The 16,799-nt window shown below is 46.8% G+C and overlaps 1 protein-coding gene across 1 annotated transcript in view; it reads left to right on the top strand.

Annotated features, from left to right (window-relative positions):
* Positions 1-16,799, top strand: part of TSPOAP1 (TSPO associated protein 1) — a 1,024,985-nt gene that overhangs the window by 359,129 nt on the left and 649,057 nt on the right. Inside the window, exon 11 of the mRNA XM_029613537.1 lies at positions 4,276-4,380. Within this exon, the coding sequence (XP_029469397.1) occupies positions 4,276-4,380 (105 nt within the window). The remainder of the gene's footprint in view (positions 1-4,275; positions 4,381-16,799) is intronic.

Genomic DNA, 16,799 nt, shown 5'->3' with positions numbered 1-16,799 from the left:
CCCCGACTGGTACTGCCACCATCCCCAGATGTCTGTAATCTTGCTGCCACTGTCACTGCTGCCACTTGGCTATTGGGGAGGCGCCGATTGCTGCTACTGACACTGAAGCCCATTCTGCTGCCTCCTCTGTGCAGGCCCCGTGGGCTTCCACTTCCTCCATGCTGATCTCGTACATTGTGAGATCTGCATAGAGAAAGTGCTATTCTTGCACATTCCCAAAGATCACATGTGCCAATCACTAAAAAGTAATTTTTATTTTTTTTTTTACCTTTGCTGGCTGATGTTAGTTTTCTAATCGGTTGGTCACAGGCTTTTTTTTTTTCCACCTTCCCTTTCTTATTTTTTTGCCAATTCCTTTTATATTGTCCTTTTTTCTTCCGTATTTCTTTTCTCTCCGTCTTCTTCCCTCAAACACAGTCAGGTTCTCATTCTCACATGCATTTCTCTCACACACACACACAGTCTCTCACTGGCTCATGCTGTCTGACGCTCACACACACAGGCTCTCTCTCACTCCCACATGCTGTCTTGCTCAAGCATAGGCTCTCACCGTCACACGCTGTCTCTCTCACACACACACACAGAGGCTCTCACATGCTGCCTCTGCAAACATTCAGATCCTCACTCTCACACACAATCTCTCAACTCATCTCATACACGCACGCACCCTCTACAGACCCTCAGCCTCTCTCTCACCTCTGGGCCTCCTCTTCGCAGGTCGCCGCAGGATCGGCTCTGCAGCGGCCCTGAACTTCTCGGGCCTCTTCCTCTTCTTGGGCCGCTGCGACTTGGGATTCGCAGCAGCCCGCGGCGGCTCCTCTTCTTCACGCGCTGATGCTCTTTCTGCTTCCTGCCCATGCGGCTCTGGCAACGTTTACTTCCGGGCCGCACAGGCAGAAAGGAGGAAGAGCATCAGTGCGTTTGCACGCAATCTTTTTCTTCGGGCAAGGAGGCTCAGCGGCCGCATGAGCCTCCTTGCGCCCGGGCGCATCGGCTCCCCTCCGGATACCACTGCAGGCCTCCTCTTCGCGGGTCGCTGCAGGATGGGCTCTGCAGCGGCCCTGAACTTCTCGGGCCTCTTCCTCGCTACCGGGCCTCTTCCTCTTCTTGGGCCGCTGCGACTTGGGATTCGCAGCAGCCCGCGGCGGCTCCTCTTCTTCACGCGCTGATGCTCTTTCTCCTTCCTGCCCATGCGGCTCTGGCAACGTTTACTTCCGGGGCCGCACAGGCAGGAAGGAGAAAGAGCATCAGTGCATTTGAACGCGATCTTTTTCTTCGGGCAAGGAGGCTCAGCGGCCGCATGAGCCTCCTTGCGCCTGGGCGCATCGGCTCCCCTCCGGATACCACTGCTCGCATCTGCTCCTAATACTTTGGAAACTTTATTTTAAAAAAATAAATAAAAAAATAAAAAATGACGTCACAGGATTGACCGGCCCACCGGGGGAAGCCTGATCCCCCGATAGGTCAATCCGCCCCTGTTTACAAGGGATGTCTTACTTTCGGGGGAGGTCTTATATTTAAGAATTCGGCTAAATCCCTACTAGGTCTTATTTTTGGGGGATGTCTTATTTTCGGAGAAACACGGTAACTGCTGTACCCGCTTATCATAAAGGTGTAGGAGATGCTCCAATTTCGACACATCCCCTTGTAAGGCGCTTTATGAAAGGCTTATTACAGCTCAAGCCTCCACTGCGTCTGCCAATTGTGGCATGGGACCTCAATGTTATACTGGCAGGGCTCATGCAACCTTTTTTCGAACCCCTACACTCCTGCGAGCTACGACATCTCACTTGGAAAGTTATTTTTCTAGTGGCTATAACATCAGCTCGCAGAGTTAGTGAACTACAGGCACTGGTAACATATCCACCTTATACAAGATTTCTACACGACCGTGAGGTACTCCGCACTCACCCTAAATTCTTACCAAAGGTGGTGTCTGATTTCCACTTGAATTAATTCATAACACTGCCCACCTTTTTTCCGAGACCTCACTCACACCCAGGTGAGCGGGCTCTGCATTCCTTAGACTGTAAACGTGCGCTCGCCTTTTATTTAGACCGCACTACAGCACATAGGAAGTCCACACAACTCTGTCTCCTTTGATAAAAATAGACTGGGAGTTGCGGTGGGTAAGCAGACTCTATCCGCCTGGCTGGCGGACTGTATTTCCTTCTGCTACCAACAGGCAGGTCTGCTAGAGGGACGTGTAAAAGCGCACTCAGATCCATGGCAACATCAGTAGCACACTTCCGTTCAGTACCTATTGCTGACATTTGTAGAGCTGCCACTTGGAGCTTTCTCCATACCTTTGCAGCTCATTACTGTCGCGACAAGGCTGGCAGGCAAGACAGCATCTTTGGCCAGTCTGTACTATGTAATTTGTTTCCAGTTTAGAAACCCAACTCTTTCCACTTGCGCCCCACTGTGAATTTCAGGCTGCCCTTCATAACCAGCAGCACCCCTGTTGTTGTGCCTGTTGCATGTTCACTCTATTTTGGGCATCCTGAGCTCGCTATTCAACCATGTGAGGACTACCATCCTGCTTGTCCTGGGAGAAAGAGTTGCTTACCTGTAACAGTTGTTCTCCTAGGACAGTTGTTCTCCTCATGAAACCCGCCCGCCACCCCGCAGAGTTGGGTTCGGTACCGTTTTCTTTTATTTTTTGCTCGTACATTTTGCTACAAACGAGACTGAAGGGGTACCCCTGGTGGCTACAGAGTTAATGGCATGCTGGGCATGCTCAGTGTGCCAGTCAAAGTTCTTGAAACTTTGACAAAAGTGTTCCGTGACAGGGCTTCATCTGATGATGTCACCCATATGTGAGGACTAACATCCTGCTGTCCTGGGAGAACACCTGTTATAGGTAAGCAACTCTGCTTTCTAATAGCAGTGAAATCAGCCAGATGAACTAAAGGTATTAGTAACCTATATCCGCTATACCCAGATATTAAAAAACAGTAGTCCTCAGAAGTCACTCAGTTTCTTCCCCTAGTAGTGTCTTATTTCCACTTAAAACAAGAAATACTACCAGCAGTGTTTCCAGAACCATTTCCATCGACAGCTGAACATACTTTATGTGCCTTCAACTGCAGAAGAGTCCTCAAGTTCTACTTAGAATGCAAACACTCCAGAAATCAACTCAGCCTTTCATATCCTATGACACAGCTAAAAGACGTAGTTGTCAGAAAACAAACGTTATCAAGGTGGTTGACTCAAAGCATTTCTCATTGTTATGCATCCATTGGTTTGGACATTCCAAAACCAATCAGAGCACATCAGATATGGGCATTGGCTGCCTCGATGGCATACATTAACATGGAAACAATCCAGGACATCTGTAAAGCTGAACACTTTTTTACAAAGCTTTATAGCCTGGATAAAGAAACACCATGATGGTACTTTTGGGCAATTAGTGCTTAAGAACATTTTAAAATAATTGAACCAAACTTCCTGCAATGCAGTGGATGGGTTGCAGAAAAAAAGTCAAAAACTATTTTAAGCATCACTTATCTGGGAAGTCCCATCTTGTGTGTCTGTTATGCTAGTCCATGGAGAAAACAGAGATGCTTATCTTTATCAGGTATTCTCTGTGGACAGAAAAATAGCCAGACAATCCCTCCCTCCTCTCCTGGAAGTTTAATAAGCTTGGAAAGAGACTGGGGAGATTTGAGCTGGGGACATTAGAGAGGGAAGAAACACACACGCTTAGAAATCAAGGAAGAACTTTCTGGGCTTGAGAGAAAAATCATCTGACTTAGTGCTGTCAGATGACATCACCCATCTTATGTGTCTAGCTGTCTTGTTCATGGATAACACCTGTTAGTTAAGCAACTTTCCTTTATATCAGTAAGCATTCTTTGTTTAATAAGTTTTATACATATCAAATGGTTGAATATTTTGTGGTGTTAAATCAGTTTTCTGTATAGCATTTGCCTTTATGTAAGGGGTCTGCAAAATCTTTGGAGGTTGAGAAGGGGTTGTTTCCTCTAAAGTTTGGGAATCCATGATTTAGAGACTAGGATAAATTTCTCCATGGCTGTGTTGAATGCAGATTATACGAGCAATTTGTGTGCCTATATTCATATACCTTCTGAGAATAATTATAGATAAGTGGTTACCTTTTATTGCACATACCTACATCTTTCTTAGATTGATCACTGTCTGTCTAATATATTTATTTGCCTTATAGAAGGATAACTAAAGAGACTGTATAACTAAATGTCTTTAAGAGCTATGCTTTAGTAAGTGGTAATACTTACATTTATTGTTTTCTAGCACATGAGAGAGGTGGTAGAACGCAGGCAGCAGCTGGAGAAGGAGCACGATGAAGCACTGATCATACTGCGTGGAAAACAAGAGGAAGTGAATCGACTGCATCAGGTATTTATCTTGTGAAAATAAGACGAAGTGGCCTGGATTCTGTTGACTTTTTTTTTTTTTTTTTTTAAAGAAAGCTGAGGAAGCACATAAATTCTCCAATTTTCCGCCGGGCTGAGAATGCTGGGTTTTTCCCAGGACAAGCAGGATGGTAGTCCTCACATATGGGTGACATCACTGGACGGAGCCCTATCATGGAAAACCTTCTGTCAAAGTTTCTAGAAAGCTTTGACTGACACTGGCACACTGAGTGCACTGAGCATGCCCAGCATGCCATGATCTGTGTCCACAGGGGTCTCCCTTCAGTCTTCTTTTTTCCGCGATGCAGTTTGCCTCGCGTTCAGGAGCTCTGTGAGAGATTTCTCACAACTTTTCCTCATGGAAACACTTGAAGTTTTACTTCACAAATAATTTTTCCCTACACGGGTCTCCCTTCGCGTACATTTCATCAATGCTCGGTGAGTACTATGCCCTGTTTTTCAGTCTGTTCCTATCACCTCACGAACTGTTCCCCCGGGTTACCAACCGAACTGCGGCCTTCTCTCTCCCTATGTTTATCACTCTGTCAGCCCCATGATACCTGCGAGTGTACTTCCTGTGATCCTCCACCATGTTTATCGGGGCTAGAGGGATAGGGATGTCCACGGTTACCACTGCTGCCAGGGCCGCCGTCGATGCTCTAATCGATTCCATCAGTCTCTCTCTCATCTGCCACCAACGCCATCCAGGGCGTTGGTGGCATCCACTCAGTGCCGGGGAATGATCGGGCCGAGCTCCAAGGGATACAGCCAGCACCGACGTGGGTTCCACATTTGGTGCTGGCACTTATACCACACTGGCATCAATGTCCATTGAGCCAATGGTGAAGCGGGCCCGGGTACATGAGCCCTGTGCTCCTCTGCACCCGAGGCGTTCCCCACCAACATCGGTGCTGGGTACTGAGCCATCACAAAATAATGTGGAAGCGCCAGTAATGCCTAGCCTGTCTCCTCTGTAACTGCGCTACCATACCAGCTTACAGAGTGGAGCCGGACATTTACGTCCCTCAGGCTGTCCTTGATGCCTCCAGAAACCTACTAACACCAGAGTCATCGATATTTCCACCATTGTGGCACCGCCTTGTTGTGGCACCTACCAACAACTTCCTAAGTCTGTTATGGTTTTGATGAAGTTGTGAACCCCGGGCTGAGGTGAGAGATGTCTCCGCCCACAGGGAGGAGTCCCGTGGGCCTCACAGTTGGTGGGCGTAGTCTCAGCGACATAGGACGCTTTATTAGAAAGAAAATATAATACATAACCTGAGGAGCGGGAAATGTAATAAACAGTCTTTGAGCAAATACAGTAGTCAAGATGATAATGTAGATACGAAGATCTGGTAGTGGCCCGCAGCATGGGGTATACCGAGGAAACTGTACTCTAGATGCTAAGGAGGCAGAGGTCTGTGATACAGGAACCAGGCCTTAGACTTTGTATAGATGGAGCAATATCCTGAGGCACAGGTTGAGTAGCATAGACAGATTGAAGAATGGTAGTGGCCCGAGGAACGGGGGACACTGTGGAATCTTCAGTGAGTTTGATAGAAGTTAGAAAATGTACTCACACAAGGAAGTCCCAGCAGTGATATCCAAGGAGCGGGTCATGAAGTCCTAGGCAGGAGGGCCCTCTGAGGAACAGATAGCCAAGACGCGGAAGAGCCCCCGAGGAGTGGGTACTCAGAGCGTCCGAAAGTCAGGAGGAGAGTCTGGAACAGAAGATCCAAGTTAGAGCGGATTTAACAAGCGAGAGAACTCCTTACTCACTCGTCTTAGCAATGGGCCAGTCAGTATAAGTACACTAGCTGTGCTGATGTCATCGGTAGGGGACACCCCCGATGTTCCCGCCCTGTGCGTGCGCCTAGGTGATGCTGGATGTAAGATGGCGGTCAGAAGTGCCCACGCTGTGCTGGGGAAGTTGGCGTTGGTTGGCAGAGGCCGCCATTCTCACAATGATTGACGGTGCAGGGAAAAAAGAGGTGAGCATGAAAGGTCGCAGCCGTCTGCGACCGGGTGCAACAGTCATTTCCGCCAACTCGTCCTTCTGAGTCTCTACCACGAAGGGCAATGGGCACTTTACTCCCGCAACAGCTCCGATCCCATCAACACCTGGTCACTAAAACAAGCCAGATGTTCTCGGAAGGTTCTAGGTCATCCCATCTTCCAAGAACCATATGGGTGTCACATCTTGCTGTATACCAGCTATGTTTGACACAACACCAAGGGAACCTCTCTGTCAGCAGCATGGGATTGCTTCGAGACGTCCTCCTGTTGCCAGTAACGGGATTCTATACTCGATAGTACCTGGCTTCCAGTCTCTGATTTACAGCCCGAAGTCCAGGATAAACTAGCTGATCTGCCATGCAAAAGGTCCAGTAGACAGTGCCTTAATTGCAAGACCATCACGAGACCTGCGACAGCTCTCTACGTTTCTTGCACAGCAGAGAGAGAGAGATACTAGAAAGACCTTTTCTCACAGGACAAGCAAGATGGTAGTCCTCACACATGGGTGACATCAGGATGGAGCCAAATCATGGAACAATTTTGTCAAAGTTTCTAGAACTTTGGCACCCACTGGGCATGCCCAGCATGGCACTAACCCTGCAACCAGCAGGGGTCCCCTTCAGTCTTTCTTTTTCCGTGCAGCAGTAGCTATGCGGGTTAAGGAGCTCTCTAGAGATTCCTGACAGGAATTTTCCTAACGGAACTTCTTTCAAAATTTTCAAAAACTTTTACCCCATAGGGGTCCCCCTATCGATTCCGTACTCCGCGGTCAAAAGGTAAGGCTTTACCCTCGTTTGCGGTCGAGGCCATGGTGTCGGGTTTTCATCGGTGCCTCGACTGTCCTTGGACAATGTCCATCACAGACCAAATAGTGTTTGTGTACTGTTTGGGGTCCGACCATGACATCCTAACTTGCAACAAATGTTCCCAAATGACGCCGAAGGGCTGTAAGGCCCGCTCACAAAAGATGGAGTTTCTTTTTCAGTCAAAACCCCCGACTCCATCTACCGCTTCGACATCATCTGAGCCGGTGCCATCGACCTCTCGCCAGCAGCGGGACACTGGTGCTGCCCGACCGGCATTGACTACTCCGAAGGTGTCGACTTCTTCCTCATCGCCTCAGGAAAAGGACCGAGGAGAACATTGTGGAAAGCGTCGACACCGGCATTGGAAGGCTCAGTCCACTGATCCAGGCAAGCTCTCTGTATTGGCGTCGACAGATCTCCGACAAATCCCATCCAGAGAAGGCCCATTCTTCCTCTGCGACTGGGTCACTGAGGCGTTCTCCACCTTCATCGGTGCAGGGAGCCGCGACTCCACTTTTACCGGTGGACCCTCCGTCTACACCACTATTGCCTCCCACTCCGGAACTGGGGTTATAGGCCATCGGTAAGGCACTTCAGGGCTTCCATCCTCCATCGGCGCTGTCACCGATGCTAGCCCCAGTCACAGACTTGATACCCACGGTGCTTGCACCGCTTCTAGGTAGACTGGATGTGCTGATTGGTGCCCTTCCACCGTTGGAACCGAGAATACCGGTATCTCCACTGCCATCCACGCCGATACCTTTGTCATCGGAGGATGAAGAAACACAGATAACCATACCGCCATCTGGGATCTTGCCGCTGACTCACCCGTCGATGTCACCGGTTCCACTGATACCTATACTTCCATCGGAACCGCATCATCCTCCCTCGGTGATGCCGTCTGTGCCGCCATCGGTGCCTCCTCCGGTACCATTGATGCCTAGGCCTGATCCTTCAGGACTGATGCCATTTGTTCCCTCTGGTGATCCTATGGGAGCTGGGCAACAGCCTTATGATCCTTGGACCGATGACTCTTCCCAGGATTCTGATGATCTGCCTTCAGAGCCCTCTCCCTCGGAGGAAAGATGACTATCTCCTCCAGAGGATCTGTCCTTTATTAATTTCATAAAGGAAATGTCTGAAACGATTCCATTTCAGCTTCAGACAGAAGAGGACTCGAGGCACAAGATGCTAGAAGTACTCAAGTTTCTTGATGCCCCTAAGGAAATCATGTCTATTCGTATTCATGAAATCCTAATTGACCTGCTGAAAAGGAATTGGGAGCACCCAAGCTCGGTGCCACCTGTCCATCGAAAGACAGATGCCACCTATCTTGTCCAGACAGCCCCTGGGTTTCAAAGACTACAGTTGGATCACCATTCTGTGGATGTGGAGTCAGCCCAGAAGAAGGCACGATGTTCTAAACTCATTCCTCCATACCTCCAGGGAAAGAACAAAGGTCTCTGGATGCATTTGGCAGGCGTGTCTTCCATGGCTCAATGTTCATTTCTCGCATTGCTTCCTACCAGTTATACATGACCCAGTATAACAGAGACCTTTTCAAGAAGATCCAAGATTTCTCTGAATCTTTACCAGAACAATTCCAGGATCAACTCAATGCTCTGGCTCAGAAAGGCCTAGATGCTGGCAAGCATGAGGTCCGCGCTGCCTATATTTTTGACACTGCGTCCAGAGTGTCTGCAGCGGGGATTAGTGCAAGAAGGTGGGCCTGGCTGAAGTCCTCAGACCTACATCCAGAGGTGCAGGACTGGTTAGCAGACCTTCCCTGAGCTGGGGATAATCTCTTCATGGACAAAATCCAAGAAACAGTGGCACAGCTAAAGGACCACCATGAAACGCTGCACCAGCTTTCCTCAGTTCCTTCTGATTTCCCATCCACTTCAAAGAGGACATTCCGAAGGGACTCTAAATGACTGTCTTTAAAGCCACGGAGATATTATCATCCTGCCGCTCGAGGTCGTCCTTCCACACCTTACCAGAAAGGTCAGTCCAGGCAATCTGGACCTCAGAAGACCCAGCCAGCCCCTCAACCGGGCCCAGCTGCTGGGTTTTGACTCATCACTGGAGAGCATAAGCCAACCTCCTCTACCGTCCCTACCAGTCGGCGGTCGACTACGCCACTTCACCAACATATGGCACACGATCACTTCCAACCAGTGGGTCCTGACTGTAGTGTTCCAAGGATATCACCTCAACTTTCTGACTGTGCTGGACCTCTCCCCACCTCAGCCGACATAGGAGGTCATCCGACCATTCCTCTCAACTGGAGGAGGAGTTTTCCGTCCTCCTTGAATCCCGGGCAATAGAATCTGTGTCCCTCTCCCAGCAGGGGCAAGGGTTCTATTCTCTGTATTTTCTCATCCCAAAAAAATCAGGGGGCATTCGTCCCATCCTAGACCTACGTGCATTGAACAAGTACCTACAAAAAGAAAAATTCAGAATGGTAACCCTGGGTTCCCTGCTCCCTCTACTGCAAAGAGAAGATTGGCTTTGCTCTCTAGATCTTCAGGACGCGTATCCACACATTGCCATCACTCCGTCTCACCGAAAATTTCTTTGGTTCCTAGTCTGCCCCAGGCACTTCCAGTGCTGGGTCCTACCATTCTGCCTGGCGTCCGCTCCTCGAGTCTTCACCAAGTGCTTCGTAGTGGTCACGGCCTACCTGAGGGGTCAAGGAGTCCGTCTACCCTTATCGCAACGATTGGCTGATAAGGGCTCTGACTCAAAACCACGTTCTAGGATCCTTACGTCTAACCCTCGACACACTTCTGTCTCTCGGGTTCCTAGTCAACTATGCCAAGTCCAAACTAGTTCCATCTCAAACCCTGTCCTTCATAGGGGCAGATCTGAACACCATACAGTCAAAGGCCTTCCTTCCTTCCTCAGGATCGAGCTTACACTCTCATGTCCCTGGCACAATATCTCCAGGCTCGAGATTACTCGATGGCTCAACGTTTCCTCATCCTGCTGGGTCGTATGGCATCCTCTGTGCATGGCACGTTCATGGCCCGCCTGGCCTTGAGAGTGACACAGTGGACCTTGCGATCTCATTGGGCTCAGGCTTATCATCCAGTGTCCAGCATTGTCCACTTTACCAAGCAGCTCCGCCTGTCGCTAGCCTGGTGGATGCAACACTCCAATCTTCTTCAAGGCCTTCCCTTTCAGGCTCCAGAACCTCGGATAATCTTGACAACAGACGCCTGCAACCTAGGGTGGGGTGCTCATGTCAAGGACCTGCAGACTCAGGGAACCTGGTCTCCACAGGAAGCCAAACATCAGATAAATTTCTTGGAGCTTCGGGCGATCAGATATGCCCTCCGGGTTTTTCAGGATTGCCTCTCAAACAAAGCCATCCTGATTCAGACCGACAACCAGGTGGCAATGTGGTATATCAACAAGCAAGGAGGAACAGACTCCTACCTTCTGTGTACGGAAGCTGCGCAGATATGGGCATGGGCTCTTTCCCACACAATGTACCTCAGGGTGACCTACTTGGTGGGCGTGGACAATGTGCTGGCAGATGAGTTGAGTCGCACCTTTCATCCGCACGAGTGGTCCCTCAACCCCATGGTAGCGGACACACTTTTTCAACGCTGGGGTTATCCACGTCTGGACCTCTTTGCGTCCATCCACAACCGCAAGGTAGAGAACTTCTGCTCGCTCACTTGCAACCGCCATTCACAGCCGAGGGATGCGTTCGCCCTATCGTGATCCACAGGTCTCCTTTACATGTTCCCTCCACTTCCACTCATCTCCAAGACTCTTGTGAAGTTATGAAGGGACTAGGGCTCAATGATTCTAATAGCCCCTCACTGGCCACGCCAAGCCTGGTTTCCAATCCTCTAGGACTTCTCAGTACGCCAGCACGTTTGCCTGGGGATAGACCCGCTACTGATAACTCAGAACAACGGGCGCCTATACCACCCCAACCTCCCGGCCCTGTCACTGATGGCCTGGATGTTGAAAGGCTAATACTCCGACCCCTTAACCTTTCGGAGTCGGTATCTCGAGTCCTGGTAGCTTCACGAAAGCCTTCCATGAGACACTCTTATTGCTCTAAGTGGAAAAGATTTACAGTCTGGTGCACATCTGTCCATCGACCCCCTTCGCTTGTTCCACCGCGAAGTTTCTGGACTATCTCTGGCATCTGAGTCAGGCCTGAAAACTTCCTCTGTAAGAGTGCATGTCAGTGCGGTAGCCACTTTCCACAAGGCATGGGGGATGTATCGATTTTCACTCATCCCTTCGTCATACACTTCATGAGAGGTTTGCTCCACCTAAACCCTCTGGCCCCTGCTTGGGACCTTAACGTGGTCTTAGGACAGCTCATGAAACCTCCATTTGAGCCTCTCCAATCCTGCGACCTTCGCTATCTCACCTGGAAAGTAATTTTTCTTCTCGCTATAACATCCGCTCGCAGAGTTCGTGAGTTACATGCATTAGTCACCTACCTGCTTTACACTAAATTTCTGCGTGACAGAGTACTCCTCCGTACACACCCTAAGTTCTTACTAAAGGTACTTTCAGAATTTCATCTTAATCAATCTATCATTTTACCTACTTTCTTTCCAAGGCCCCATTCAAACCCAGGGAAAGGGCTTTTCATTCCCTGGACTGCAAACGTGCCCTGGCATTTTAATTAGATCGCACATCAGCCCACAGGAAATCCACCCAATTATTTGTCTCCTTTGATAACATCAAATTGGGAAATCCAGTGGGAAAACAGACCCTTTCCTCCTGGCTGGCAGACTGTATCTCCTTCTGCTACCAGCAAGCAGGCATTCTGCTACAAGACCCTTTGAAAGCACACTCTGTAAGGGCCGTTGCAACTTCAGTGGTGCACACCTTCATTCTGTTACACTTATCGATATTTGTCAGGCTGCGACCTGGAGCGCTTTCCATACCTTCGCAGCCTATTATTGCTTGGATAAGGCTGGCAGGCAAGATTCCATTTTTGGCCAGTCTGTGCTGTTCAACCTATTCTCAGCTTAATACCCAACATCCTACCAGCGACCCGTTCTGGGTTTTTAGGATGCCCTCCCCCCGTTGCACATCTTTGGGTGCATTTGGTGCTTTGCTCGGGCATCCTCAGCTCGTTATTCACCCATGTGTGAGGACTACCATCCTGCTTGTCATGTGAGAAAGCAGAGTTGCTTACCTGTAACAGGTGTTCTCACAGGACAGCAGGATGTTAGTCCTCACGAAACCCGCCTGCCACCCCGCGGAGTTGGGTTCGCTTGCAATTTATTTTATTTTTCGCACGTACTTTTACTATACACAAGACTGAAGGGGGACCCCTGCTGGTTGCAGGGTTAGTGATTGGGCTCCATCCTGATGATGTCACCCATGTGTGGGGAAGAACATCCTGTTGTCCTGTGAGAACACCTGTTACAGGTAAGCAACTCTGCTTTACTGCTCATGCTCTCACCTGAGACTAACTGATATCCAGATTATACCAGCTCCGCCAGTCAGGCAGGCTCCTGGATTCTTCAACCTTGCCAGTCAACAGAGCGGCCATCCCAATGTGGACCAGGGCTCAGGGCACGACAATGTGGAGGATTTTAATCCCACTATTCCCTTTTTTCAACGAAATTTTCTTCAGAAATGAGCGTTCAGAATCGTGACTCTTGGGTACCATTCTTCCCTTACTACAATAAGTGGGTTGCCTCTATCCTCTGGTCTTTCTATACCCTTCATAGTGAATCAACAGCATTTTCAATACCAAGTTCTACCGTTCTGTCTAAATTCGACAACTTGTGTATTCACCAAATGCCTAACAGCGTCTGCCGCGTATCTACAAAGAACAACAGTATTCACGCTTTTCTTACTTGGATGACTGCCTAATATGGAGTCAATCCAAGCAAGGGGCTCTATGTTCTCTAAGACTCACTATAAGTCTACTGCATTTGCCTGGGATTTCTGTTCAACTACTATAAATCCCATATGGAGCAGAACTTCTGGGCACTATGGTCACAGCAAACTTCCTGCCCAACATCCGCGCAGACATCCTGTCAAATTCTCCACATCTCTGCGTGCATGCAACATAGACTCAGCCCCTCAATCCTTTCATTGCTGGGCCATGGGGTTTTCACTGTCCACATCACTCATATGGCTAGACTAGCCATGAGTAAGATTCAGTGGTTTTTCAAATTTCAGTGGCTCTAAGCTGTTCAACCGCTTTCATCCCTGATCCATATTGCTGATTGTAAGGAATGAGGTAAGCGAGAACAAGGTAAAAGTAAAATATGTTTATTGATATACAATCTTAATAGTTCTAAACATTAAAAATATACAGTTCTAAGCATAAAGATAGTTCTAAGCATAATATATATATATATATATATATATATATATATATATATATGTGTACACTGTATCTCAACCAATACTCACAACACCCTGTTAGTCATCAGCCTGGTAGAGAGAGAGCTTCACAGGCGAAGGGGTCTCATCACTTTGCACGTCTGCAAAGGAAAAGCATATTTTCTCTCTCTCTCTGGGCCATAACTGTTTGTCTTTTATAGCCTAATGTAAACAAGTGTGCGTGTCAAACTAAACTGTGTGTATGTGGGACAGGATTACTCACTATCCTAGAATCAGGCCTGTGCCATCAGTCCCAGTCTAAACAATGCCAAGGATGGATGGTCAGGTCATCTTTTCTCTGGGCCGAATGTCAGTGCTGCAAACATGCTGTGCTTAGCTGATTCTGCAGTTTCCCTTACACTCCACCCCTTGAGTAATCATGTCCCGGAATCCACAGCAGTGTAAGAGGCTATAGTAAGAGGGTGTGGTCGACTTAATTGGTGAACACAATAAGTGAGATAACAAGTACAGAGGTAACACAGGAAACAAATCAATAAATAAATAAATAAAATACACTACAAATGATTGTGGAAACAGCTTCCCTCCCTCTAAGTTCTTATCAGTTTTCAGAAACAACTGTGCGGCCTGCAGACTAGTTTGTGTTTAGTTGAAAAGTTTGCTAATCTATATTTACGTTGGTCAGAACAATGTGTATTAATTGTTGGATATAAACATGCATTAAACGCTGGTCCTCTTAAGACTAGCAAATATAGAAAAACAAGGGCTACTACCATATTTGCAAGAAAAGCTCCCTCTGTGTAATGGGTCAGAATATCCTTATCAATACCTAAGCCCCATCTAAACTGCATGGCCCTGGTGTTTAACTGACACAGAGATCTGCCCAATTTAAAACAGCAAGGCGTGCCTGTGGCCTGCCAGGAGTGTCCATAGTGATTGGTCTCAGTATCTTCTGTCATCCATTGCGATCTCTATTCTGCTTGTTGTATGTGGTTGGCCTCTCTGACTTCTGGGGGACACCCAGCTCATCAGGATATATATAGGCCAATGTTCATTGATTATCCAGTATCAGGCCTACTGCGCTCAGTATAGCCTGCGTCCACATGTGCAGTTATTTGGGTGCCACTCCACCCCTCGATGAAGTATCGTCTTAGGTCCTTGCTCAACAGCATCTCCCACTGGCAGCATACAGCCTGCTAATCTCCTTATCTTTTAGGTATCTGGAACAGTTAAACGCAGGTGTAGTACATACTCCCCCACCCCCTGGTGGTGCAAAAAAAAAACCAAAAACACCCAACAATTCCTGTTTCAAAAATCTATTCTAGGTCTTTCTAAAAAAAAAAAAAAAAAAAGACTGTCTGAACCATTAACACAGATAAGAGCAACTACAGAGCAATAAAACTGCATCAATTCAGACTGTATCATTAACGTGAGAATCAAAATAGTAGCAATTGCAAGTAACAGTGTGATTAGGTATTACTGAGTGTATCATAATCATATTTCATCATGATAATCAGTTGTTATATTTCAAAGAGATTACTTAAAAACATGGTCTAAGTAATGCCACCCCGATGGAACAAGGAAATTCTGAGCACTTCAGTCCATAAAATGAAAGATTCACGGTATCTTCTGGGGCAAAGGGTGGGAAGACTTCAAGTTATGAGGTCAATGACAAAAGATGTGAATGTCTCGCAGCACAGCATTCTGGAAGCTGTCTCAAAGTACAGTCTCTGCACTCTCATCACTAATTCAGATGTTTGTGTTTATGGATTAATACCTGATATAAGATGAATAAAAACCAAAATTAAGTAAATAAAAAACTCTACAATAAACATCAATAACGTCTCCTATGTAATAATCCCTATATACACTATTCATATGGATATCCAATATTGTTTTATCATAATTCAAAGAAACAGCTACATAATATCTAATCCCTTCTTTGTTTCCCCATTTTCCTATAAAGTAACACAATATTCAGACAAAAGCAACCCAGATACTTAGTCATCCTTTCACTCAAACCGTACATAAACCCCAAAAGGTGGAAGGAAAAGTGGAAGAAAAAGAAAACAAAAAACCACCCCACAGTACCCCCTTACTTGCAAGTAAACAAAGATTAACAGGGAAACAAGGAGGAAGAGAAGAGGGAAGAAAAAATACAAAATGCAATTATCATCCCTTAGCATATTATACTCTAGAACATTATTTAAAACATTTTGTCCATAAAACTTTAGCAGTGACTGCTTCACTTAAATGACGTCAGAAGCTATTGTGTATTCAGTGCACTTTTCTACAGCCAGTAAACTGTCTTCATGTATACACAATGGAACATGTACAACACATAATGACACACAAACAGAACACATAATGACAGAGAACCACAGACAGAAAACAATTATCGAACACTAGAGCTCAAAAAGTAGGCCTTTTAAAAGTAAAAACAAAAATCTTTGGATCCAAAATTAAGCAAAAATCAGAATTTTTAAAACAGATCTGTTAAAAAAAACAATCAAAATCTAGGCGAAAGAAAAACCCTCAGCTTCCTGTACAGCAGCTTTTATTCTTGTAAATCTGTAAAAGAAAAATCTCACATACAAAGAGAGGTTAATTTTAATCTTTTAAATCACATTACAAAGTATTAAATGGCTAGCTATAAATAACAGCAGCACCATTAAGGTTAAAAATCACTACTTTGATTATCTTCTAACTAAAAGATTCTGATTGCTTAATCACAGAAACCAGAATTGTTTACATTCCTTCAAATTTAGTCATGTGGGATAGATGGGAGAGAGGGGAAAGGAAAAAAAAGTTTACTAGACAGATCTCTCTCTGCTTCTACAAAATCTTTTTGCTCAACCTATAGCTGCACAATTAAAATATTACAAACGTTACATTAGGTTATCAGCTGAGGCCAAACACGTAAGTATTGGGTGTGCCAGATAGTAGAAGGACTGTGGTCAACCACCCCCAACTTAATCTACGGGCCTGCTGGGAAGGGAAGGTAAATACTGAATGTAAAATCCGGGGGGTTGTGACAATTTTTTGCTGTATGTCCTTTTCTCCTGCATCGATAACAAATGCCACGAAACTTCTGACTAAATACAGGCCTTCCCTTTAACATCCTGTCACGGTTGCATGCAGTGGCGAAATTCTCACTCCCCCCTCTTCTGGATCATTTGCTCCCCTGTTTGCAGTGGTCTTTATATTACCTTCTTTTTCATTCTTATAATCAGAGGAG

The sequence above is a fragment of the Rhinatrema bivittatum genome, chromosome 8 (assembly GCF_901001135.1).
Source record: "Rhinatrema bivittatum chromosome 8, aRhiBiv1.1, whole genome shotgun sequence".
Lineage (NCBI taxonomy): Eukaryota > Metazoa > Chordata > Amphibia > Gymnophiona > Rhinatrematidae > Rhinatrema > Rhinatrema bivittatum.
This window is presented reverse-complemented; position numbering and strand designations above follow the sequence as displayed.